Genomic DNA, 26,550 nt, shown 5'->3' with positions numbered 1-26,550 from the left:
AGCAAAGAGAATCGCCGAGTGCTTCCTTTTAAACCAACCGTTATGCTCTCGCAGGAACGATATCCGATGTGAAGGCGGATCCCGAGGAGGAGCCGGTACCGTCCAACACCGGGGTCGGCGAAGCTCTTTTAATGAACAACGGCAGCCGAGATACTTCCCACAGCGACATACAAAAACTCCAGCAGCAATTGCAGGACATCAAGGAGCAGGTACGTGTCTCTTTCGCGTCTCGCTTCGTTATGCGTCGCTTTAATGAAACGAATAATTTCGTTTGCGCCGAAAGAAGTCCGCGCCGCGCACTGTACAATTACGTCTTGCTCATGGAGAACATGAGGATACGTTTTCTTAGCGGCGCTGAATTCTCAACCTTTTTACCGTGCACGTTCCAACTTTAATTATCATCTTGTTTAATCTACGCGTACCGCCGGTAGCTTCGAGAAAGAAGTACGGAATAATCACCCTCAGGCTCTATAACCGTTCTTCTCGTGCTGGAAATTTGGATTTGTTGCCAGTTCGGAAAAGATTAACCTCTTATCCTATATTTTATCATAATTATTATAATTATAATAATTTTATAATCATAATCATCAGCATTACGATCTTATTATTATTACTATCGATTCTCCGCAAATTAAGCTTTATAATATCTAATGTAATCTTAGAAAAAGTTGTAACATAAACCTCTTATTCTTCATTTAATAACAAAATTTAATTAGAATATCGGTTAGGGGAGACTGAGGCAAATTGGCTAAAGAAATGAGTTGGCTAATTGATTATTTTTGTTGTTCTGTAAGTTATAGAATCGAACAAATAAGGATTTCATAATTAATCTTTGACATGTTTGTAATCTCTGCTTGCTCAATTCTGTAATCTGTTAGAAAATAATAGAAATAATCGATTAGCCAACTTAGCCTTTTAACCAATTTGCCCCGGTCTTCTCTATATCAGAGTTTTTGGTAGTAAATAAAAAAAAATCGCTAAAAGAAGACAGTCTCCTAGGTTAAATTTTCATTCAAATTGACTCCGAATTAATCGATAAACATCGAATACAACACAGAAGTGTGGATCGTAAAATAATTCGTTCGTGACGGTCGACTGTTTCGACAGAAACGCGTCACGAGGAATAATCGTCGATTCCAATTTTTTTTTTATTGTTGCAGACTATGTGCCCGGTTTGCTTGGATCGTCTAAAAAACATGATCTTCCTGTGCGGACACGGTACCTGCCAAATGTGCGGCGACCGGATGTCGGAATGTCCGATATGTCGCAAGGCGGTCGACAAGCGCATTTTGCTCTACTAAAAATAAAGGACCGCCGGGTCGCTGCTTGCGCGCTGGATTTTCCGCCAGTGATTATGAGAGAGGGCGAATTAAACCCATTGCGACATTTCGCAGCTGCGAAAAAAGGGCTACTATCGTTCCTTCATACCGCGTTTAATTCCGACAACGGCGTCCTGACGAGTTGATTTGCGCGAAGTGCGATATGCGTCGCGTTAAATGTAAAAAAAAAAATGTCATAATCATAAGTATTAATCGTAAATATTAATTATAGAATCAACAATAATCTTCGAGCTGCGATGGTCGGTAAGACGATGAAACGTATATGGTGACTGGAACTGGTATCAAGTGACGATTAGCCGTATCGAATGCAAAATGCGCACAATTATTATTTAATATTCGCATTTGTGGCAAGAGAAAGGGAAAGAGATGGAGGAACTTGTTTTACACAATTATACATTACATTATACATTACTCTGTTAGGAAGCTGCGTCATGTATGACACAATTGTAACTACAACGCATTTCCAATCTAAAGTTTACGAAGATTTTATTTATCGTTCATGAGAACGCATCGCTGTCCTTCCGTATAATTGAAGAGCGAGAAAAGCTTATATCGCGCCACTCACATTAGACATTAAGGAGTTCTTCCATATATTTATTACTCATATACACACACACACACACACACATGTGTGTGTGGAGAGGGGTTTTTATATATATATATATATATATATATACGTAAAAACCCCTCTATATATATATTTATCTTGAATAATTTCCACGATTATTAGGCCAAAATCGATAGGTGGTGATATCGCATTCGTATGTAGTTCTTTATCTTTTGTAGCGTTGAAATGAAATTATATTGTTTGCTAGATAGGACCTGCTGACATATATGATGTTACTTGTTATCGCGTAGTCGACAAATACGTTTTCGGTAACACCGCTACCGATTCGATTATATACTCTATTGTTATCATATATGAATTATAAATTAGTAAAGTTGATTACCCCAGTTTCCTCTTTCTACGTCGGTTTTACACGTTTGTTGTATATATTTCACGTAATAATGCTTTCGCTAATATATGTTACGTCCGAGTATGAATAAGTGGTATTATACTCGATTTGATTCGTACAACTTGCATCGTGTTGAATTCTGATATTTATATATTGTCCAATTATCTTTCGACTAATTCGGGCTAGACAATTGCTTGTACCGAAACACATAACGATAAAGATTGGGACAAGGATTCGTGAATGAAAGGTATGAGAGAAACGGAAATTAAATTCATCGAACGGAATTATTCATACTCGCGCAAATCATTCCTGTTTTAATAGTATTTCTATCGATTTCATTATTGCTTTCCCTTAAATTCTTTTTTATTCAAGTGAACGCATTATGGTACGCGTGTACGATGCAAATTATATAATATGATATTATGAACAACAACAATTATCGTCCCGTAGTAAGAGAGTTACGTTATCACATATGACCTTTGCTGTATTCTATCCGATAATTCAATAAACGAATTTTGTAAACATATCGCACACAAAATCCCATCCATACAAATATCGGCCTGTCGAAGGTCCCTCTCTCGATTGTTGAATGAAACGCACGGCGGACTGTTGTTCGGGGTAAAAACAAATGCGGGTGGAAAAACGAGTTATACGAAAAATTATTTATTTTCCTCGAGAATTCGAATCTCATATACATAAAGCCACATTTATATGATAACTGAATTTACAGATTTCTATATGTTCATATGCCTTCTCAGGTAACGTACTCGGCTAGAAATCTACGAGGAAAGTATCGAATTTACACGCGCGATATGAACATCCACTCGTTGCAGTCTCTCTCGTAGCTATCCCTAAATCCGAAGACCGCGCCGCCGTCTTCCGTGTAGGACTCTCGCGTAATATTTCATGCGCAATTCTCGTATAAAAGGCTATTCTCATGCGCTCGCACGACACGTGTTCGCAACGCTAACGGCACTTCGTAAAAAGATTAGATCGGAATATCGGTAGCGATCCGCCGTGGAGTTTACCTCGCGAGAGGAAAAATGAAGTTCTTACAAAGAAGAAAACAAAGAAGACAAAGATTCGTGCATTCGTGTCTATGTTGTGTGTGCGTATATATATATACGCGTGTATGTGTGTGTGTATGGGTATAGCAGTAGAAAAACTCGTTCCGTGACGCGCACGGGCGATTGCTAAATAATTTACTATGACCAGGCGCTGGGGCATGTGTGCGTAAGCATCTTTCGATTTATTATTATTATATTAAATATTTAATTACATTAATTTAATAGCTTTCTAGTTGTTCTCTGCATCGTTAATGATATTTAGTCAAACACAACAATCGAGGCTGTTGCAGAGTGTGTGTTGCACGGTGACAGACTATATATATATATACACACACACACACATACACACACACATATATATATGTATATATATATGTATATATATATGTATATATGTATATATATACTTTTTTATATTTTTATTCTTTTTTCCTTTTTTCTTCATTTTGGATCTTCCTCGGTTTGATCGGGTTAACTATCGTTGATTAGGGCTAGATTGTTTAGTCCTCCGCGACCTTACCGTTTCACAGCATGCTCCACGTTCGCGTGAATCTGAAAATTCTGGTCCGATGGCGACGAGGCTTCCTCCGCCTCGTCGTCTTCTTCATCATAGCAACGGGTCGCGAAGAGAAAAAGCGCGATCTACCTCTTAACATTCAGACGACGAGTTCAGATTGGGGGGAGACAGCTTCTTGGTCCGCGTGAGACGATCCAACTCCGCTACCGCGTCGTTGCACATCGTGGCCTTGTCCACCGGCGCACTGTCTGCGGCGTGAAACGTCATTGAGTGAAAATGTTGCCGCAAAACGAGTATGTCGTTATAGCCTACAATAGCATAAAACGTGCGGTAAGGCGTAAGCGGTAAGCTAATTGACCAATTCGATTCTTACAGTCCGAGAATAATCGTTTGTGGTTGGTCAATTATCTTACTGCTTATTGCACATTTTAAACGGCGTACAGTGAAAATTTAATATGTAAGACTTGAGCTTTAAGATTTAAGCGGTGAGAAATTAACCGATCACAATCGATTATTCTTCTCACACCTGACTGGGTCAATTTCACACGGCTTAAAGCTTGAATCTTAAATTCTCATTGTAGACCCCGTTTTACACTATTGTAGATCTTTACGGTTGTATCAGAGAAAAATATAGTTATCTTCGGCGACAATAATATCCTTTTCTTACTTTAACTCGCAAAAATAGTAGTAAAAACATGCACGTAAGGTTATTATCACTGACACTTTCTAATAACACTTACTAGAAAAATCGTTCTCTTCACCATTTCTGTAGTTAAAATGAAAATAGGATATTGTTCCCGACAATAACTATATTTTTCTCTCGGTGCAACAGTGTCGCGTACCGATTTTTATCGGGCTCGCTCCTACGCTGCCGGGCGTGCTGGGTGAGCCGGGCGGGACTCCGCTCTTCTTGTAGAGGAGAGAATTGAAGAAATTAGCTAAGACACCCTCCCCGGACGGCGTCGCACCGGTGCCCTTGGGATCCAACTTCTTGTTCGGCGACGCCACCTGTTCGCAAGACCGTTATAATACCTGTCCGCTGTCGCAGGGGAGATTAAAGAACGGCGTATAATGGACAGATCATACCACATAGATTAGAACATGCTTTCAAATGTTAACTGCATTGACCACACGAGGATGACGGCTGGAATAGAAATTACGTTACGTGGATACGTTAAAACGAGACGACGTGCTCTCGTGGCGCAGCGTGGTTGCGAGAAATGTACAGCGTGTCGACGACACGACTTGGATCGTCTCATTCTCCATGTATCAATTAAATGAAGTCGCTGCACGGTTAAACGGATGGCTTGGATATGCTGGGACATTACAGCATGATGCCGCTATGTTAATGCGCTCCATTAACGGACTCGTGAATATACATATCAAGCGAGTACGGGTTCCTAGAGGCGCAAGCTCGTAATACACGAAGGACAGAGGTACTTTGAACATCGAATGATGAGTGGATCTGATCTATATGTGGCGAAACGAAACAGCTATGTGAGAGTACGATCGAACTGCACAACGCGAACGGAAAACCGCAAAAAAGGAGACGTACATGTCCATCACCAGATTACTAACCGTCAGTGTGAAATTGACAAATGGCGTAATGAGAACAACGGACAACTCGAACAACTCGTGACTGCGATGAGGAGATTAGTTGTGCAACGCTGTTGCCTTCGGAACGTCGCATCTCTCTATTATTCACACGCAACATGAAGAGCATGCTCTATATATGAATGGTATAACCTGTATCACCGGCCCGGTGCTTGCCTGGTTCCGAGTGGTCGGAGACCGGGTGGGATCCTTCAGGCCCGACAGAGCGGCCTGCTGCCTCGCGAGGAAAGCTTGCTCCTCCTCCGCCTGAATCTCCATTTCCCTTGCAACGCACTATATAAGCCGATGGCAAATATTAATAGTCTTCTGCTAATATTATTATTATTATCTATTTAAATAAACAGGAGAAATATTCCTCTTGGAAAATTGATACACAAGCGTTATAATCGGCACGATGTATTCACAATCGCAAGATGTGCATGTAATAAATACGAGAAAGAAAGGGAAAATAAGTGACAAAATAAGGGACAAAAGAGATTTTGAAAAATCTGATCTGAATTTACGCACAAAGAAAACTTAGTTTGAGTTTCAAAGAATTGTGTAATCATTAAAAAAAAATCGATTATATCGAATCTCATTCGCCAATACACTTAAGTGATTGATAGGTTTGAAGTACCTATGTGAAGTATATATGGTATGACAAAATAGAAAATATATCCGTCGACATCGTGTCGATTGAAAGTGCAAAGTAGTACGTACTTTTCGATTTGTCGCTGGTTGCGCGATAACGTCGCGATAGTAATCGCTCGCCTTCATGGACTGCAAGTTCTCGTGCAGAATGCTGATTTTCTTCATGTTGTCCCAACCAGCGGGTCTGCGGACGACGTGTGTTAACATAATAGTGTAAAGGAAGAGGAAAATGCCTTTCTTCGCTTGTAAATCATGTCTTACATAAGTACTGCATCTTTCTCAACGACCAGAGCTGGTGTTCTGAACGGTAAAGAATAAATCCTATGCGTAAGATACTTATAAAGCAAATCACAGTTCTTATCCTCCTTCGCCGATGTGTAGAAGAGACCGGCGCCATATTGCAAGCAAAACCGCCTGATCCATTGTTGCATAAAGTCGAAATGTTCGTCTCTGTTTGAAAGAGAGAATTGAGAGTTCGTAAGGAGGATTGACAAAATGGAGATTAGTATATCGTGTTAACTCGAATCCTTCACTCACTTGTAATCCTGCTCCTTCTCGAGAGTAGACATGTAATCGGTTTTCGTTATAACCACGACAATGTCTAAACCCAGATTGGTTATAAGTACTCCCTCCGGCAGAGGTAAGCCCTCGGCGGTGTCGTCGTCCAGATTACGACTAGTGCGTCGTAGAGGACTTCCAGGATCAAGTTCGTCTCCAGGCTCTGTGTAGTCTTGCCACTTTTTAATATCTGTAGAAATAAAATCGCACGTGTTAAGTTCTCAGATAACCTAATGTCAATTTCCCACTGATAAAAATGCGGATTGAATTTTAGCTTTCCGTCAATCTCAGGAATTTAAGTTCACAAACCAAGCAATATACCCAGCGACAGATAAAGCGATCAAAGGTGTCAGCATCGGTAACATTCAAACAGTCGTGCAGAATATATTGCTGCAACTTTCTTTTTTACCAAATTATCGCAATATTAAACGATCAGTGCATTTTCAGCCTTTTTTTTTAGTTGAAGAGTGTTTATCTACCACACTTGATTCTACTTACTAAGTTGCCTGCACCGTTGCCTAGTGTCATTATCTAAAGGTAATTTGTCAATATGATCGCCTAATAGTGCCGCCCACGATTGAAGCTGATCGAGAATTGCCCAAGGTGTAGTCATGGCAGCGACTAACATGACAAGCGTGTGTGGAAACCTCTCTTTGTTCAAAGCAAATCGCAAAAGATTTGCGTGACCCGGGTCCCCATCCAGAACCCATACCGAAAGTCTCGTGTGATCTGTACAATGGAACCATATTCTATGTACTATCTGTCAAGATATTAGATCAGTTGATAAATAAGTATCCCTTGATCTTGTACAAACCATCTCTATAATCATCTCTGACATCGATATAAGCGAATTCTAATCCGGATCCTTTCTTTGGGTCCTCCACGCCTTGTAGTTTAGCTATAAGTGTAGTCTTTCCACTCTCATTGTCACCTAAAAGATATAGATAGATAGAGAGANTATATATATATATATATATATATATAATTACCACAATAATATCACATTACTGTGATAGTAGCATATTATTACGGTAGTATAATATTATCCTATATTATCATAACAATATCTTGTCACTACGATAGTAACAATAGCTCACAATTATATTACATTTGACATTAATGATTTATAAGAAATGCAAGCATCGGTGTGCTTCTACACACGGTACGATATATTTTACTGATATAACCTGTCAGTAAGGCACAGCAAATTATCAGGATACATGAAAGAACGGTGATAAGAAAGCAGATCTATATCGAGTGACTAAGTAGCACAGATATGGCGACATGACGCTTTTTTCGCCGCCGATGACACATGCATCAGGCAGTAGCGAATGCTTAATATGCAAGCTGCTTTCGACACGGACTATCGGCTCTAGGGCGAAGATCGATGGGAGGAAAAAACGTTTACCTAGTACGAGGACATTTTTGTTCGACGGTAGCTTGTTGTTGCCGCTGTTCTGCACTTCCGCCAGAATAGACGACCTGCGAAGCATACGACAACATCGGGTGAGAGGCGGTTAAAGCGGTCGGGAATTTTTCTCACGCAGGATGCCCATGTGAAAAAGGTCGGCATCGCTCGCACGGGAGTAGGCACGGTCGAAAACGGACGGCCGACTCGCGGCACATTCTGACACACGGCTAACATCGCATGATGCGCGCACGTACCACAAATTGTCCTTATTGTCGACGTCCTCTTTCTTTTTCGCCTGAAAGCCATTGCTCTGCAACATCGTATCAATCGCCGTCGCTGCCATGATTATCCATTTGACAGGAATAAGGATATCGATTGCGTGCGCGCGAGAACGAGCGGAGGGCGCGGGTGTGGTGGCCACGGGATCGATCGTCTTGCGCCTCGACTTCGAGCTATCGTCGTCCACCGCGACCATTCGAGTGTCGATCTCGCGTCATGATGATCGAAACGGCGATCAGCGTTCAGGAAACACAACGGTTGTTCACAACGGAATTCGTTATGATAATCGGTCAACATTTAGGGATCTAACAGCAAAGACCAACTAATCACTACCGTTCACTGATCGCTTGTGTTTTCTGAACGCAGCCTAATGGTCTGTTCTTTTTCGTTGCACTGCTGAACCGGTGCAATAAGTGACGCGCGGTAGCCAATCAACATATGTTTTTCGGTAAGAACTAGAAGTTTATTGGCTACCGCGCGAACTTCCGCCGCGCGGCAAGCGTTGCCGCGTCCTGTGGACAGGAGCCGTAACTTATCGCGCTATTTCAACAGAGCAGCTAAAAAGAACAGACCAAATCTTTCGCTGACAAGAAGCAGAGGTCGCGAACGTCGAGAGGAGTACGAAAGATTTTAGCAGTAGAAGTATATAGAAGTGTTGTGACATCGGACGGGCTTTGACCTGTGCTTTCTTGGTTAATTTTACTAACGTGATATGGCTCAAGCGTATGACAACTATTATAACGACTATCGCAAGAATGCTGAGCTGCAGCAGAACTTAAAGTACAAAAAGAAATACCGGAAACTCAAGAGGATCGTGAAGAACACTGTATTTGTAAGCTCGCTTGGAAGCGTATACTCCGGCGTTTATTCGCAACATCAGATATAATTTGACTTCCAATGTAGGAAAACGCAGCATTGTGCGACCAGGTAGCACACATGCAAGAGAACCTGATGCTCGTTAAAGAAGAGAGACTGTTCCTCTTGCGCAAGTTATGTCAACAACAGGGCGAAGAGTCTAACTCTATGATAGCGCGTTCACAGTCGAGTGTCAACTCGCCGTCACTTAATCCAGAATGCGCTACGCCCAAGAAGACAGTGAAGAAAAGAACTTCCACGGATGGTTCAGGTATGTCTTTCTGGTGTATCCCCAGTTGACCACAAAAGTAGCACACTGTGTATAATAAACGTCTATTGCTAATGTCAATGTGTTTGTAATATACATGTAAGAAACATATAATTTACACGACAAAGAATCTGTATGGCTAACAACATGCTGAAACACCTCTTTCCCCTTATAAGAATTCTCCTGTAAGTTATCTCTTTTCTTTTGCAGAGACAAAAAGCAAGACGAAAAGATACAACAAAACTACCAGAAGAGTAGTACAGTTGATTCCATTGGATATGCACGGCAGGCCGATATTTCCCATAGGTTTAGGAGACCTCACGATATATTCTCTCGGCGAAGTGGTGTCGGATAGAATCGCGTATCACACGGAAGATCTCATCTTCCCAGTAGGCTACTGCAGTACCAGGGTGTATGCTAACTTGAGAGATCCACGAACCAAGAGTTTATATACTTGTAAAATATTAGACGGTGGTCCAAAACCTAGGTAACGGACTGTCTATCAGTGAAAAGGAACAGTGATCGTGTTCGGGAGGAGTAAGGCGTAATTTGATTTACAGATTCGAGATAGTATCTGATAACGACTTAGATCAACCACTGGTGGGATCCAGCCCGGATGAGTGCCATTCGAAATTGTTGGCAGCGATTTCCCCGACACTTCGTTCGATAATGCCAAAGGGCGCGGATTTCTTTGGGATTTCTCACCCTACCATACAGAATCTGATACAAAGTTCGCCGGGAACGCGTAAATTAGTCATGTACAAACAGCAACGTTTCGAAGTACGTATGTAGGATATATATCCAAACCGAAAGTGCACATTTTAAGTGATCATTTTAAATCGCGATAACTTGAAGAATGGAATTGTCGTTCTACTTCTGAATTCCATCGTCATTTAATCACATTTTACAGGTAAGCAAAAATCAAATGATCGACCGAGCTGCAAGTCCAATAACGGAGGTGGAAACTGATCCAGGGTTGGGTTTCGCGGCACTACATAGGCACTATGCGTTGAATTCTTACAGAGCGAAAGAGGAACCGTCGGATCACGATCTGCTAACGCTGCAAGATCTTCTCGCGTGATTGTGAATATCAATTCATTGAATGACTGGTTCAGTGTTGTATTTTATCGTCAATAGTAGATTAAAAAATTATATATATATATAATATATATAATATTATATATATATATATATATATATATATAACCTATAAAATCAAAACATCCATCAAATATTATCTTATGGTTTCTTAATTTTTAAATCGTTGATGCAATCAAGATATTTTTCAATATTTGTATAATATTTATTTAAGCCATAGTGTATAAAATGATCGATTTCATGACAAAAGTAGTAAATATTAGCTGCCCTAGCAGTATTATACAAATTGAAATGTCCTTATTATACATTATTAGCAGTATTTTATCGTCATGTTCACGACACTTTTCGTTCGCCTTAATTTCCCATGAACTCATTTCTCGGACGAATCATCCTATGAACGATATTATGAATGATATGTATGGCACAATGCACATTCAATAATCAGTATCAGACTCGACTGATTAAAGTGACTATTGGCAACTATGCATAAAAGTTCCTTCAAATTAAATCACTTTGTTTGGTCTTAATATAACATCCGCAAGAAATAAAAATATAAAATAATCATGTGCACACGAAGCACCATTTTATTTAGAATTGTCTTAATATTTGGAATAATATTTCAGCACTACTTTATATCGAGATTATATCGTAACTGGACTGGATATCTTACTTGTCGCGTATTATTTTTATAATATATGTTTATAATACACGTTTAAATAACACAGCGCCGATTGGAGATCACAAATTCGATATTGAAAAATGACTAGCTACAGCGTAGAAAGCTTAAAACATGTGAATTCTGATAAAAGTTGCTCAATTATTAATTTTAGGTTTGTGTGCCACGACCGAGCAAGTCGCACGTATAACCATACTCAAAATATCATAAATGCTTTCCCATACTATATCATTTTAAAGTATGCCATAAGTGGATCATACACTTTAAAGTGACGCAAGGTCTATGACACTCTCAAGGTCTATTATAACACCAAGATTTGCGATATTTTTGGTATGTACCGTTACACTTTTCATAGCGCTAAATAAATATTTGTACCGATCACTCCCTACGTATTAAAACATAATTGGGTATTTCCTTCGCGATCTAAATGTCAATAGAAAGTATAAAATTTGTCTTATTACTTTAATTTTCTTAGTGTCAAAAGATAAACATATTTTCCGCACATCCCCCAGATAACTTAAGTTCGTCTAAACGACGAGAGAACCATCATCCTCTGCAATAGCAAGTAATATGTATCCAAAAACTTTTTCCGAATGTTATTTTTTATGTAGCAATTATTTCAAATGTATTGTGAAAAATGAAGATTACTACATACATTATTTGTCTTTTTATTGCATTAAGGTTGTCACCGTCTGTGCGCTCGACCAATGGTTCTGTTAAAAAGTGTGTTTGCCATTGCAATTACCGGCGAAAATAATTTCAATGGATAATCACTGAAACACCATTATTTGCATTATATTAATAAATAAATCATATGACAGATAAATATACCTTAAACATCACACGATTTAGAAACCTACCACACTCCAATTACGGGTTCTGCTTCGTTTCCACTTACAATAAACAGGGGAAACAATATGGAAAAAACACAGCCACTGAAAATAATGCATTTCATAATTATATTTTACCGTTAACGCAGTGTAAATCTTTCTCTTAATAAACGTTCAAAAGATCATTATCTTATTAAGTTTAGAAATCCTCAGTTTAATTATATTACATTAAAATTATTATTAAGATTAATAGGCTTTGATGAGGGTTTAATTTATAAAGTTATGATTCTCAAAATTATAGAAAACGTTAAAGAAAACTCCGAGATTAAATGGGAAAGACATGTATCAAGTTGTTTAAGTCTCGAGGAAACAGCAATCGGGAAAACTATTTCATACCTTGTAAAGTACGAGTTGGGCAGTTGGGTAAGTACCGCTAATGGCAGACCAAAGCCTACAAAATATGGCCAATTGCCTTCAATAAAAGTCAATCGCCTGTGCAACTCCCAGCCCATATTGAACCACTTGTATTCGAAGGCATAGAGAGCATATAAAAGGCACATATGGACAAGGGCAAGAAGTTCGCCTAGCAGAGGTAGAGGAATCTTGGATACCAACATTCCTTGCCCCAAGAACAAAGCTTGAACTAATATGCTGAAAAGCGTGTCGGCTATCAGTTTGCTGACGCTTGACAGAAGCATCGGCCTCCCTTGTCTGTATCTATAAGCGCTGTCTGCTATATCCTACATGGATTTATAAATATACCACATATGTACTATTATATATATATGTACATTATACACACAAACATATATATATATATACACTGCCTGATGATATCTAATTTTGTAAATAATGAAAGAAATTTCGCAAAAAACTTCAGTGAAGAAGTCGTACCTGAAACCATAAGCTGTTAACTATCCTGCTGAGCAAGAACAATGGTAGTACCCATACAGTGCCAAATGTAAGAGATAAAAATGGTTGGGTCCATGACCATACAGTGACTGCGGTGCCGGAGGAATGACCGAATATTAGAGTCAATAAGTACTGGAGAAACGGCAAGATTCCGTAATCGAAAATTACTATGCTAATCCAAAATACACCACCATTTAATGCACAGCATTGAATGGTCCTTTTCAGCACCTTAGACTCTCTGAAATGAAGCAGATTAATTAATTGTATTACCATAAGACTATATAAGACTATATTGTCGTACTTGTTCTGTGTAAAGATGAGGTAACGATAAAAATACCTTTGTTGACTGCTATGCTTGGAAGGACTGTGCGTAAATGAGTCTCTCTTTCGAAGATCTGCTGTGATAGGAGACTTCTTGACCAATCTTTCATTAATCTGCTTATCCATGTAAAAGAGGACAACAGCACCCTTCAAGCTGTCCACAAACCCCCGATATATCGCGTGTAGTATACTCTGAAGATATAAAATATGCGTAACAATCAAGTAACAAAAACAATCATACAAATATATTAAGTACAAGTTCAATAAGTTCAATACAAGTTTTGAATGGAATTTGATATTGCATTCAATATAAACAACTTTGACAATCAAGTGTCATTGTTTAATAATTTTTCATCGACGTTCTCAATATTAGTATATTCTTATTGTAGAAAGTGATTGATTTATCATCTAAGAGGGTAAAAACTCACATCAAATCCTTTTTGACTAGCCCAATAATACACAGAATATTTTTTAAAAAGTACAACTTTAAGAATATGTACTTACTAAAGAAAATAAAATTTTCTTAGTTAACATAGTGCAAAAAATTGATTCTTCTCAGTAAATTTGTGCTAAGAAAACAAAAGGGAAAAGAGGCGACTCCAAAATCTGATGTTGAAATTTTCACAGGATGGAGAAATAGTCGATTTGGCTTTTGAGTTGGTACCATGTTCTTCACAAATTTATCTCTGAGAGAGACCTCTTTAGAGAAAAGGACATATGAAACTATTTCAGGTATTTCAGATATCCCGATCTCTGAAGAAATCAATTGGAAAGTTCACGAAACGTCAGTAACAAATCCACAAAGGATACGACGGCAGCCTCAAAACAAGCAGCTTAAAAAATTGACAGTTAAAAATTATATCTGTAATAAGAAAACAAAAAGAAAAAAATAGGAAAGTCGCGTGACTTTTGAAACAACCTGTTCTGATGTTATCATTCACGCATTAAGCGCGTTATTAAGAATGAATGCGGCATTCATATCCATTTTCCAATATTCATATATATTAATTTTCGGTCAAGATTATTTATACAATACATAAAGTATGCGCAGATATGTTCAGTATACATCGCGATATCCGAATGAATTGACATTGCGTGTACGCGCTGATAGAGCGGGGTCACTTAACAAAGCAGCGAATCAGGCCTATCCGATTAGAGATTAGAGACGGCGCGGGATCAAAGTCTACTCACTGTCACGTTATTCATCATATATTCGTCGACACGATGCTCGGACAAGACTTGGATTAATCTAAACTGCGAAAACGTGCGGAGATACGTCGGACGGTCATTTCGTGCACTACGAGGAACGACGTGCCACGGGCGTGTTGCGGGCTGCGAACTGCAGGAAAACAAACGGGACTGTGGCTGAGGGTGCACGTGTTCACCGGATCTCCCGAGCCGATGGCACGGGCTTCAGGTCGCGTTCAAATGCCGTGCGTGCGATGAACAATGCCGATTTCGTCGCGCTACCCGACAGCCGACGGCGAGTCCCGTTGTTCGTAACTCCATCCCCTCCACTCCCACGCGGTACACACACCGATATCCGGGGCCCCCAGTCGGCTAAAAACAACGCGCCGGAGCATCAGCTGACGGGTCACGCTCGCGACGAGAGGTCGCTGATGCCACGTTCGTGACTCCTCGACAGCTTGGTGCTGACATCTCCCGTGAACACCGTAAGATACCCGCCGACTGGCGGGTCATGTGACAGATCTTTCAAATCGTCGGATTTGCGAAATAATATAACTGGTTCTACTCTTCTTCTACGTTTTTGGAAAAGAACAAGGAGGATCAAACATTTTCAGGGAAATGTGTGTGTACGTATCAGAAGGTTTGTTGAACGAAATACGAATGTGTCAATTTGCAGAGACATTGAACGAGCCTTGTGGCAGCGGAAGTCAAAATTAAACGCTGGCACGACATTACGTGTTGCGTTCTCACATTTGTTTTCGTCGAGTTTCTTCATCAAAATTCTTAAAGCAGGATACTTATTATTGAATTGTTCGGAATCGATTCCAATCGGAATTGTTTAATTATTCCCTAGATTTTTTTTGTATTTTATAGGACATAATTAAAAGATTCAGATCGGAATCGATTCCGAACAGTTCCATAATAGGTTCTCTAAATGAGCCCATAATATGCCTTGAAGGGCATGATTGATGATTGATTTTACAGTACATTTTGATTTTAAAGTATATATATTTGATTTTAAAATATATATTTTTCCTTTCATCGTTAAACAGATAGTTTCACAATCCTTACATTGGCCAATGTAACGGCAATCAAGGAATCGTGCTATTAGGAATCACCGTATAATTTTTAATGTCGTATTCCAAAGATTAGGATGGCAAATACGATAATTTCAATACGTATAAATATCTACATAATAGCCCACGTGTAATTTATTTCTCGTAATTCTCGTCATGCTAATGAATAATTCAATGAAGGAATCACCATGAGTCATCGTCCGTGAAACGGTTACCTGCGAGTTATCTCCATCGAATTATTTATGAGTCTATTGTTTGCGTTTAATAGTTATTGGACGAATATATCTGGAATGAAAATAAAATACACATAAAAGAGAGGAACGATATTTTGATTTCGATTTTCGTCCTTTCTTTATTCCTTCATTTAGTGCTACTCGAAAGCCGATGATCAGTATTTACGTCCGCAAAACAAAAAGTATCGCCCGTTTAAGATAAGCATGTATCGAATTGCTATTTATATCCGCCCGATTAAGGATGATGGGCTTTAACGACTTCCTGCATTATGTACTACTGAAAGGTCACCATAATTTAACGTGATAGGTGCACCTTAATTCGCTCCCCGATATAGCACGCGTACTATATCTTGTTACAAGCAATTGCGCTAAAAATATTCTCTGTTTCACTTTATATTTTCGTCGTTGCACGCTACGTAAATAAAAGAACGTCGAAAAGTTGCGTTGTATTGAAAAGTAAACGTGATACTTGTGAAATCAACCCGCAACCCAGGTGGCACACTTAGTTTCATATCCGTTCTTAAAACGTATCTAATATAATATTGATTATGAAACGTTATATACATATAAAGAATATATGTGAAACTAACATGCGCTACCTGGGAAACCTCTCTCCGGACTTCGAGAATCGTCACGAAGAGCGATACGTGCCGAAATCTTTTTGCCGCGAACGCCGAAACGTTGAATCGAGTGAACGCAACTTTACCTTTCACGTCGTTAACTGTCGAAGAAAGGAAAAAGGGTAGGTGAGAAGCACGTTTACTTAGGTGCGTGCGAATTTTCCCGCACCCGTCGCGCCCGATTTCGGCCCTTCGGTCGCGCGACGCGCCCTTTCCTTCGCTATTGAGCGCGCGGCCCAAGAATGATCGTCATGAATGACTTCAAAAATACGTTGCGCAACGTTGCCAGTTATTTACGCACGCGCTGTAGAAGTCCCCGACGTGGCAACATGGAGTCGGGGACGATGCGGCCTCGGCTTTTCCATTTCGCACAGTCTCGCGAAATGACGAACGCATAACGTTTGGAATTAGCGCGAGAGGCGGAATTCGCAAGGCGACTCGGCGCTCGCAGTGCACCGTGGCTTCTTGTTATGAGCCGAAGAGGTGTTCCGCTTGTCGTTCCTTCACCGCGAGAAACGCGTACGTTCCTCCGCGTCGTTCCTCGCTCGTTCGCCCGTCCCGGAGCGTTCGTCGTCAGGTCGCACCGCTGCTGAACGCTTTTGAGAATCCACTGCTCTCCAACCGACCAAGAGCAACAGCGGGAGCAGCAACAGCAGGTAAAGAAACAGGAAACCTGCTACCTACCCCGGGTATCTCCTCTCGTATCCTCTCGCGCGAAGAGGTGCGCGCTCCGCTTCTCGAGCGTGAATTTCCGAATCAAAATTCATCTCTCGCCGCTGATCGTATAATTATATCTTCCCCCGCGGAATAATTGAGAGCGATCGTTCTGGCAACGGAGAATTCGATGTGATATTTTGCGCGAAGGAGCACCTCCAAGCCGCCGGATGACGAGGCGGAGCGTGTGCGAAGCGTGGGCTGACACGGTGCGTTCGGAGCATCGTTGACGTGGGCTGTCAAAAAGCCGGTAGATACATTTTTATCAGTCCGCCCGGGGATTCCGATATGTTGTTATCGCGAGTAATTTGTATTCCTTGATATTAAAATGATTCAGAACGGATGGAAAGATGCGGATATCCGCCCGTGGAATACGGACGGATCTGTGCTTCTTCCGGAATCAGTCGGTTGGTAGGCTCCGTCGAAAAAAGAATTTGTCCGAATCTCGTGCTTTGATTTGATTTCCAGTCGAACGACACATATAAAAGGTATAGTCATTTAACGGGAATTGTTAATTATATGTTAACTCTTGAATAAACACACGTCGTGGTGATAATGTAAATTTTACCATATCTCTATTGTTATTTTCAAGGTCGATTCCATCATGTTTCTAAAGCGATAACCGATGCCGATAATTGGATATTTGCCAAAGGTTTAGCTCTAAGATAATAGACTCATTGAAAGGAAACGTTCTCCAATGTACGACAGAAAGAAGTTTGCAGTAACGAGAACTCGGTGCTCAACATTTCTTTTGTCGGTTCTTAATCTCTGCTTGCTCGTAATTAAGATTGGCCCAGATTGATCAAATACATCGACCTCGCCGCGGAAGAATAGCATATTCCGGTTTACGCGCTCGATGGTGATATATCTCATAAAACACACCACGTTGCTCAACATGTCAAAGACGATAAGAGTTGTTTTCGAATCGCGTGGACTGCTTATATTTTTGCATAAATAATTCTTCCCTCCCGTAGAAGTGCGATGCGTTCGAATTTACTTTCCAAATACATTCTTGTATAATAATACAATTGCTCGACTATGAGAAGTGAATTTTGACGCGACGATTCGCCGGTCAATGTTACAGTCGACCAGGATGACGGAGATTCGTAAGATTTGCGGCATCGGGGCCGGCTACGTGGGTGGACCCACGTGCAGCGTCATCGCGCTCAAGTGCCCGGAGATTCAGGTGACGGTGGTGGACAAGAGCAAAGAAAGAATAGCGCAGTGGAACTCGCAGAAGCTGCCGATTTACGAACCGGGCTTGGATGAGGTGGTGCAGAAGTGCCGGGGCAAAAATCTGTTCTTCTCCACGGACATCGAGACGGCGATCAAGGAGGCCGATCTGATATTCATCTCGGTGAACACGCCGACCAAGACTTTCGGCAACGGCAAGGGCAGGGCCGCGGATCTCAAATACGTGGAGAGCGCCGCTAGGATGATCGCGGAGATCGCGACCGACGACAAGATCGTCGTGGAGAAGAGCACCGTGCCCGTGAGGGCGGCCGAGAGTATCATGAATATCCTGCGCGCTAATCACAAGCCAGGCGTCTCTTATCAGGTAAAAAATCGCCGATCGTGACACCGCAATCGCGCAGTTCAAACAGATCAAGCGATCGTTTGTGCCTGCGTTGTTCGCTCGCCCTCGTCGTTAAGGTAGTTGTAACACAAAATGAGTTTTTGGAACATTTGTTGAAACTTACATTATATACAGATTTAAATATTACCTAATTATTGGCGCAGTTGTAGATCGACTATTCGAAAAGCGAAATATCTGCAACTAAAGATGCTATTTGTTACGCATATTCCTTTAAGTTAAAGTCCTAATTTTAAGTTTTATTTTTAATTTATTCTAAACAACGTTTAGAATTTTGAATGAAAAACGACTGCGATAATAAGAACTAATGTAGAAATAGTGTACAAAGATTTCAGAATTATTGATCCTTTTGTTTTGAAAATACAGCAGTGTAAAGTCCATAACTAATAATAACGCTCGAAATAAAAACACTTATATACCTCTTTCTATTATCTGTGCGTCTTTTTTGGACCAACTAATACATAAAAATAGCATTAATGAGAAAAAAAGCAATATTTTCATATTCATAATATTGTACATACATATATACGTATCTACCTTAACTTCGCTTCGAATTAGCATTTATTTAGGTAGCGAAATAAATGTATAGGAATATAATTTTGCTTGATAAATGCTAAATTGATGAGTAGTCTCTTTGATGCGTCACTGAAAATACGATACTCTGCGATACAACTATCTTAAAAGCCATATGCACATGTGATTTTCACACGTTCAGTCATATCTCTCGTATGTACATCATCATCATCGTTAATCGCACTAGGATTATAAGAGTGAAACACGCTGCCTGTTTGCCAATTGCGATGTGCAGGCGTTGCAGGCCTCTCTTCCAGGTAAAGTTTCTCCGCACAAAGTACCACGACCTTACTTTAAACAGTATCAATCGCGACAATCCGTTCGCACGTGTAAGTTAACACATTTGTTGTGTCAACATATGACATTGATCGAAGTACACTCTCTGCGCCGCAACCGTATTGCGCAAAGCAGGTGAAGTACCGTCTCGCTCCGAAACAGGAGCACTCGATATCTCGCACGTGGTGTGCACGCAAAGACTATTACTCTGCGCCTTTGCCGTGCTCGCTATTAATCAATGGTCAATTCGTCGGCAACGATCGCTCGCTGATTTCATTCTCGTTCGAATCGATGCCGACCATTCAAGGTAATAAGCTCGCTCTTGCTTCATTTCCCCACGTGACTGTTCATGACCCGCTCGGGTGCCAACCTTGGTACGACGCGTTGCGCGTCGATCTGTCTCTTGCACGTTTCTCGAGCTCTCCTCTACTTCTACCCGAATCGTCTCCGTTAACCTGGATTGGATCATTCTTTCAGATCCTCTCAAATCCTGAATTTCTCGCTGAGGGCACCGCGATAGAAGACCTGGTGAACGCGGATCGGGTGCTGATCGGCGGAGAGGACTCGCCAGAAGGCCAGGCGGCCATCGAGGAGCTTTGTAAAGTTTACGAGCATTGGATCCCGAGGGAAAATATCTTGACCACCAATACGTGGAGCTCAGAACTGTCGAAACTGGTGAGCGCACGAGGAAAACTCATTTTACTATTGTAGCGAAATCACCGGTTGTTACCGCATATTCGCAGCGACAGCGATAAAATTTAGTTAGCATGACCAAATTAACGAATTATTCGTAATTAAGACGGGAACAATTTTGTTGCTAGGGTAAAAAATATTCTGCCCAAATTTGTCCTCAGGACACGTTAATTTGCTGTTAGAACGAAATAGTGTTTTCCTACATTTACTAATTTCTTTTTACAGCAAAATGATCCAGCGATTGGCAATTAGTATTCTTAACAAATCGTTTTGCTGTCCATGTAGTAACTGACAGATTTGGTTGCAACAGCATAAAATTCGTTCTACCAGCAAATTATTCTTTTTTCCGTCGTTCGTCTCACACCCGACGATTGACTGTGTCTTCTTGGAAGTAGATTACGAATTTGCGAAAAAATTAAGACGTATCGATATAAAGATAAACCTAACGTGGCATGCAGAAATCAGAAATAGCTCAAACCGGCGAACTTCGGACATGAATATTCAAACAGATGAATATTTCTTCTCATTCACTTCTCTCTGTGATTTTAGGCAGCGAACGCTTTCCTTGCGCAACGAATATCCAGCATAAATTCTTTATCGGCGGTATGCGAAGCCACAGGTGCTGACGTGTCTGAGGTTGCTCGAGCAGTTGGGCTTGACTCGCGAATCGGCTCGAAGTTCCTCCATGCGTCGATCGGCTTCGGCGGTTCCTGCTTCCAGAAGGACATCCTGAATCTGGTGTACATCTGCGAGTGCCTGAACCTACCCGAGGTGGCGGCTTATTGGCAACAGGTGATCGACATGAACGAGTATCAGAAGTCGCGATTCTCGGCGAAGGTTATAGAGTCCCTCTTTAACACCGTGACGGACAAAAGGATCGCAATGCTGGGCTTCGCCTTCAAGAAAAATACGGGAGACACGCGTGAATCACCGGCGATTCACGTCGCCAAGACGCTGCTGGACGAAGGCGCCGTACTTCATATTTACGACCCCAAGGTCAGACTTTTTCTCCTCCTTCTCGCATATACAGGATGTCCTACATATTCAGCGCGTTCTTTACTTACGGATTCCACCGCGGGTTTTCGCTGGCGATTGTTCCTTGTGTTAAAAGTTTCATCGAAATTCATCGTAAATCGTAATTTTTAATCCGCTGTTTTAAACATCTTGTTGACAATTAAATTAAATTTCAGACATTCCAAAGAGATAAGCGATATTTCTTCGTCTAATCATACTTCGGAAGTAAAAGTTTCATAGAATTATGCTTGATGCTATAGTTATGACGTGTCTACATTTTCAGGAAATAAAGTTGATTCGAAATTTATGGGAGAATCTATTGATTGAAGGAAAGTGCGCGATTTGTAGACACCCTGTACATGCAGCAAACAAACCATGCACGCATCTTGAGCGAAATTACACGTTCAAAGGACAATCACGTCTCGCTCAAGGAAATCGTCTACTTTTTGCGCCACCGTCCTTGGGCCGAATGGCGCGATTTTTGCGCGAAATGTTAAAGATTCAATCAGTTTAATGCGACAGAAAGTTAATTGAATACTCGAGAGGCCGACCGGTTTCAGACTCTTCCGACGCGTGTGTAAAAGCGAGCTTTTTACTCGCCACATTGGCGTTTCAGAAAAAAAGAGTACTTGCTTCATTACTAAACGTATTATGCTACTGCGTCTTTCTAATCCGTAGGTCGAGGAGGCGCAGATCATCGAAGATTTGACTCATCCGTGTGTGACGAACAATCCCGAAGACGTGAAAAGAAGATTCAGTATTTACAAGGATGCTTACAGCGCCACGAAGGACACGCACGCAATTGTGTTATGTACAGAATGGGACGAATTTATCGTGAGTGCCGTCTTCTGACAAATTGACGATCACAGAACGATTGCGATTATTCAGGAGATTGCTCAGGAAACTAAACTGCCCGCAGCTAATTACGCGCGATCACTTATCCTAGCAGACTTTTTTCTTCTTCGATACAGTCGTCGCATTCTTGCTCAATAGCTGAGAATATTTAATGGCTTCATCGCATAACTACTTGGTGGCTATTTAATATCTTAGAATAATTTGCTGAATAGAGATACGAATATATCCGATACAATAAAAATCTTGCCGTGCTTTTCTGTTACCGCAGATTTCTCGGATTAGCAGATTATGATGATCGTTTTCGAGAATTCCACTGTAGTCACATTCTATTGTTCCAACGTGTATCCCAACGTTTTCAGGAGCTGAATTACACGCAGATTTATGCCGGGATGATGAAGCCAGCGTACATTTTCGACGGTAGAAAGATTCTGGACCACGACCGGCTGCAGAGGATCGGTTTCGTCGTGCAGACCATCGGCAAGAGGCTCACTAGATCCGCGATTTCGAGAGCGTGGGGCAGCCAGACGCAGATTTAAGAGGAAACGGACCAATCTACAAGCAATACTTCCAATTCGATGAATAGTACTAATGATATATCAAACGATATATCTGCGAATGATTGCAAGGATTTTGCCGAATTAATTTAAACGAATCGATGCATTTTTCAAACAGGAGAGAAAGAATGTGTGTCTGTGTGAGAAAAAGGGAGCGAGTGAGAGAGACCAAGTCGCATTATTTTAACGTTCGTTTCATGACGAATCTACCGATACAGATTGTGTATCGTATCATATACGACATGAGATTACACGCAATGTTACTTTACGCTAATATGTAAGTTTGTACCAATTTCCTGTAATTGATATGCGGACACAGACGGATTTATGAGGAGGCAATGTGGTTAAAGAATAGATTGTAATCTTTTCTGGAGATAGAGAGAATGAAGTAGAAGAAGAAAAGTTTTACTTTTACAAGATATCAATGAATAAAGGATATCGCAAGAAAGTTTTACTTTTTACTAGTAATCTCCTGTTGTCGTTTAAATATTCTAAAAGATGCGAGAGACTGGATCCGCCTGTGTTGTTATGTTAGTTTATGCGACGCATCATCTAATCATGTTAGAGTTCTTTACGGGGAAAGTAGATGGGTAGAACATTGTATACTTTCCGCGTCACAAAGATAATTTACGTTCCTTTCTCTTCGTGTTAGCATAAGTATGATTTTCAAATGTCACAAACGCCGTCATTTTTGTTTGCCGCCAGAGTTATGCTTGTCTTAATCATTTAAACGGCACTTAGATATCCAGCACTGGGAATGTGTTCCGCGCATTATCGTAAAAAATTTATTTGCAGATATACATACATAAATATACATATATAATAATAAGAAGGCATTTATTTTGTCCGATCGTTAATATTAGAAGTATCGAGCGGTCATTTCTGACCGTTTCTATTTTTTAGATTTTTAGATAATATCCTATTTCTTACATGAAAGATAGGGTTCTGTAATAGATAGGATCCTATCTTTTATACAAGAAATAGAATATATATATATAAAATAATATAAATCTAAAAAATCTAGAAACGGTCGGAAATGATCGTTCGGTACTTCTAATGTTAAGAAATTAGATTTTCGTTCGCGATTATTATTATGTTAATTGCTTATTGCAAAGCTTCTCATCGTGAATGTTTCTCTCTATATCTAGTCCTAAATTTTATTCGGTTTTTACAACAAAATTTTTATATATTTTACAATCATACTTACGGGCCAATTTATGTGAAATGTTTTATGTGTTCGTTATTATCAAAAAAGTATTTTGAATAAAATTTAGAATTATTTGCAGTATTATGCCGATACCAAGCAGTGTTTGTTGCAATTGCGTTGGGCAATAGTATCTTAATATTACTTGTATGTTGATTATAATAGGGGTTATTATAGTACAATGACACTTTATAACGGTATTATCTGAAATTAATAAAATTTCTTCATAGCGCGCTGGTAAAAAACATACTATATCAGGACTTAGCAAAGATACTGTTTTTGTAGAGTTGTAAAACGTCATTTTAATCGTTACACAACTTATACATAAGTAAGTTAAATTTAATTCTATAGTAAATATAATGCGCATAGTTCATAAGAACGTACACTATCAAGATTTATAAATAAATGTTTATAAAAAAAATATACGTACGGTGAGATTGATGTCTCATCATAGATATATATTGTAAAATTTGCTAAACAAACTGTTATGAAGAGAGATGTAAAGAAATGACACCAAATCCTTCTTAAGAAAAACAAGAAAAGAGGCAAATCGAGTCTGTGTGTAAACATTTGCAGTTTAATAAGTTTCACATCTCCCGAACAATATGAGAAACATTCGAGGAGCAAAAGTATCTAACGCTCTTATCTTGCACATTAATTCGCGATAGCTTTTGCATGCAGTCACGATGCAAAGTGAACCAGTCAAATTGCCATATTTTGCGAATTGCGTAACTTGGATACTAATGAAACCAAAAATACCAACTTCGACGCTAATGAAACGAAAATACAAACGGTGCATGCGCAAATTGTCTTGCAGTAGCGTATCAATTTTTTTTTCCTCTGTTGTAGAACTGACATATGTACATATAAAAAAACAAGAGATAAAGGGAAGAGGACTAGTGATCGCGATGCTTTCATTTCGGCATTCCGCAAGAACATATCGGAAGATGAGTGCGAAGAATCCTCGAATCCCAAATCCTGCATGTTCGGCAACATCTTTCGTTTCGGTGCAATCGTTCAATATTGAAAGACACAGCTGAAGGATCTTTATATAAAAAGAAGGCAAATCTACCTATCTTATTATTTCTCATTTCTCAACGTCCTCTTTTCTCAACGTCCAATCTGATCAGACAAACCGAAACAAGATGCTATTTCTATCTGAACCTTCGAATTTTCCTGGACCGTCGACGCGATCGCGAGACAGAGCCGGCTCGACAAGACCGGTGGTGCTCACCTAAGTACGTACGATCCTGAGGAAGCGCAGCGACGTGCTCCGAAGCGCTATCGGCCTGAAGAAGCAACGGCAGTAGCGGCGGCAGTAGCAGCAACACGAGTCGCTGGCCGACGATCAGCGCGAAAAGTAGTTTCAAGGTGCGAGCCGCGTGACAGCCGCGTCGAGGTTGTGCCGAGGTTGCGTAGTGCCGAGGACGACGAGCACCACCACCGCAACGACGACGACGACGACGTCGAGGAGGTCGAGGACGACGATGTCGCTTGACGAGGCGCCGTGCTCGCAAGGTGGAGTCTGCTGACGCACGGCTACCAGTGGGTATCCCCTCGTGGGCCAACGGTGCGTTCCCACTGTGAGCCGTCCATCGCGAGCGTGTTCGTTGGACCTCGCACGGCGATCGGCCGGGCCTATAGCGGTCGGTAGGAAAATGGCGGCGCGCCTTCCGCGACGGAGACGACGTCGCTCGACGGCGACGAGGTGCGGAATCTGAAGGATCGTCGCTCTCGCGTGAGGCTCCATCGCCGCCGGGACTCTCCACCCCGCTGCTCAGGGCGACAACCCCACGAGTGTGTGTGTGTATGTGTGTGTTGTTCGATCGGTCGGCGAGCGACGTGCGGCGTGCTTACCTGGAGCGACGTGCGCTCCGGGCGATGTGAGAGGGAAAGAGGAGGAGAGAGAGAGAGAGAGAAAGAGCGTGTCGACGGCGCGCGTTTACTGCGTTCGTGCCGCCAGGAAAACAACGACGCACCCTGCGAGAGAGGTAGGCGGACTTGGTGCGTCGCGTGCGTGCGACGCGGTGGGAAACGGTGCTCTCGGAAGTGACGAGTGCTCTCACGCGAGCGCTCTTATGCGAGTGAGAGCCGCGCGTCCGCGGCATCGGCAGCTGCAGCGGCAGCGGGGACAGCAACACGGCGAGCACAGTGACAAGTGTCGTCTCGTCGGCGGGGTGATCGTCACCGCCACCCCCGCGCTAGCCGGATGATGATACCGCGCTCGGCGGCAGCGGTCGTCGTCGCCGCCGCCCGCGCGACCCGCTCGCGACGACGTTGAGCCGCGCCGGCGGCGGTGGCCGGCGGGCCTCGCACGGCAACGACTCCACGACGTGACCACGGCGGACCACCGGCTCTCGCGGAAGCTCGAAGAAGATGAGGGGCGTCCGCGACGGCGGCGGCATGGCGAGCCTGCTCGCCCTGGCGCTCTTCTGTTTCTTTCACGCGTCCAGTCCAGTGGATGGTACGGTATATCTCTGTGTTGCTAAATGTCTCGGTGGTGATGATGACGATGCGTTCTGCCGGTGTGATTCGCATTTCTGCGGTTTCGGGCGCGATGGAGCAAAACGGACAAGTGGTCGTTTCTTTTCACCTGAACTGGCTGCGCCAGCTTAAGAAGTGTA

The 26,550-nt window shown here is 41.5% G+C and overlaps 6 protein-coding genes across 11 annotated transcripts in view; 4 read left to right on the top strand and 2 right to left on the bottom strand.

Moving 5' to 3' along the window:
- LOC106742534 (E3 ubiquitin-protein ligase MIB1) overlaps window positions 1–1,994 on the top strand; it is a 440,290-nt gene extending 438,296 nt beyond the window's left edge. The window contains exons 15-16 of the mRNA XM_014615582.1: window positions 55–209; window positions 1,161–1,994. Coding sequence (XP_014471068.1) covers window positions 55–209; window positions 1,161–1,301 — 296 coding nt within the window. The 3' untranslated portion in view covers window positions 1,302–1,994. The remainder of the gene's footprint in view (window positions 1–54; window positions 210–1,160) is intronic.
- A 949-nt stretch (window positions 1,995–2,943) lies between these two features.
- LOC106742535 (cytoplasmic dynein 1 light intermediate chain 1) lies at window positions 2,944–8,510 on the bottom strand. 2 transcript variants are annotated; one of them, XM_014615583.1, is made up of 10 exons: window positions 8,348–8,510; window positions 8,091–8,164; window positions 7,497–7,613; window positions 7,181–7,411; window positions 6,662–6,872; window positions 6,386–6,574; window positions 6,194–6,308; window positions 5,627–5,767; window positions 4,723–4,888; window positions 2,944–4,128 (listed from the first exon to the last, which is right to left on the bottom strand). In XM_014615583.1, exons 1-10 carry the CDS (start codon window positions 8,434–8,436, stop codon window positions 4,013–4,015), a joined length of 1,449 nt encoding a protein of 482 aa, XP_014471069.1. In that variant the 5' UTR covers window positions 8,437–8,510; the 3' UTR covers window positions 2,944–4,012. The 2 variants fall into 2 exon arrangements, with proteins under 2 accessions (XP_014471069.1, XP_014471070.1); XM_014615584.1 differs by having other exon boundaries at window positions 5,651–5,767.
- Window positions 8,511–9,025: 515 nt separating this feature from the next.
- On the top strand, window positions 9,026–11,057 carry LOC106742637 (transforming growth factor beta regulator 1). Its single transcript, XM_014615794.1, has 5 exons — window positions 9,026–9,204; window positions 9,276–9,498; window positions 9,706–9,982; window positions 10,056–10,275; window positions 10,406–11,057. The coding sequence occupies exons 1-5, from the start codon at window positions 9,085–9,087 to the stop codon at window positions 10,574–10,576; spliced, it is 1,011 nt and encodes a 336-aa protein (XP_014471280.1). The 5' UTR covers window positions 9,026–9,084; the 3' UTR covers window positions 10,577–11,057.
- A 94-nt stretch (window positions 11,058–11,151) lies between these two features.
- Window positions 11,152–14,976, bottom strand: LOC106742638 (etoposide-induced protein 2.4 homolog). 2 transcript variants are annotated; one of them, XM_014615796.1, is made up of 7 exons: window positions 14,524–14,976; window positions 13,349–13,524; window positions 12,994–13,249; window positions 12,496–12,839; window positions 12,130–12,204; window positions 11,925–12,042; window positions 11,152–11,822 (listed from the first exon to the last, which is right to left on the bottom strand). In XM_014615796.1, exons 1-6 carry the CDS (start codon window positions 14,539–14,541, stop codon window positions 11,955–11,957), a joined length of 957 nt encoding a protein of 318 aa, XP_014471282.1. In that variant the 5' UTR covers window positions 14,542–14,976; the 3' UTR covers window positions 11,152–11,822; window positions 11,925–11,954. The 2 variants fall into 2 exon arrangements, with proteins under 2 accessions (XP_014471282.1, XP_014471281.1); XM_014615795.1 differs by having other exon boundaries at window positions 11,152–12,042.
- Window positions 14,977–16,779: 1,803 nt separating this feature from the next.
- LOC106742639 (UDP-glucose 6-dehydrogenase) lies at window positions 16,780–24,980 on the top strand. The gene is made up of 6 exons (XM_014615797.1): window positions 16,780–17,105; window positions 18,248–18,721; window positions 20,084–20,281; window positions 20,849–21,295; window positions 21,992–22,147; window positions 22,528–24,980. The coding sequence occupies exons 2-6, from the start codon at window positions 18,257–18,259 to the stop codon at window positions 22,702–22,704; spliced, it is 1,443 nt and encodes a 480-aa protein (XP_014471283.1). The 5' UTR covers window positions 16,780–17,105; window positions 18,248–18,256; the 3' UTR covers window positions 22,705–24,980.
- A 249-nt stretch (window positions 24,981–25,229) lies between these two features.
- Window positions 25,230–26,550, top strand: part of LOC106742458 (TGF-beta receptor type-1) — a 38,329-nt gene continuing 37,008 nt past the window's right edge. For 2 of the 4 annotated variants that reach the window (XM_014615392.1, XM_014615391.1), the window contains exon 1: window positions 25,230–26,390. In XM_014615392.1, the coding sequence (XP_014470878.1) occupies window positions 26,303–26,390 (88 nt within the window). In that variant the 5' untranslated portion in view covers window positions 25,230–26,302. The remainder of the gene's footprint in view (window positions 26,391–26,550) is intronic. The other 2 variants (XM_014615395.1, XM_014615393.1) reach the window with 1 other exon arrangement.

The sequence above is a fragment of the Dinoponera quadriceps genome, unplaced genomic scaffold, assembly GCF_001313825.1.
Source record: "Dinoponera quadriceps isolate SergipeBrazil2010 unplaced genomic scaffold, ASM131382v1 scaffold113, whole genome shotgun sequence".
Taxonomy (NCBI): domain Eukaryota; kingdom Metazoa; phylum Arthropoda; class Insecta; order Hymenoptera; family Formicidae; genus Dinoponera; species Dinoponera quadriceps.
The sequence above is the reverse complement of the archived record's forward strand: the minus strand, read 5'-3'. Positions and strand labels throughout refer to the sequence as shown.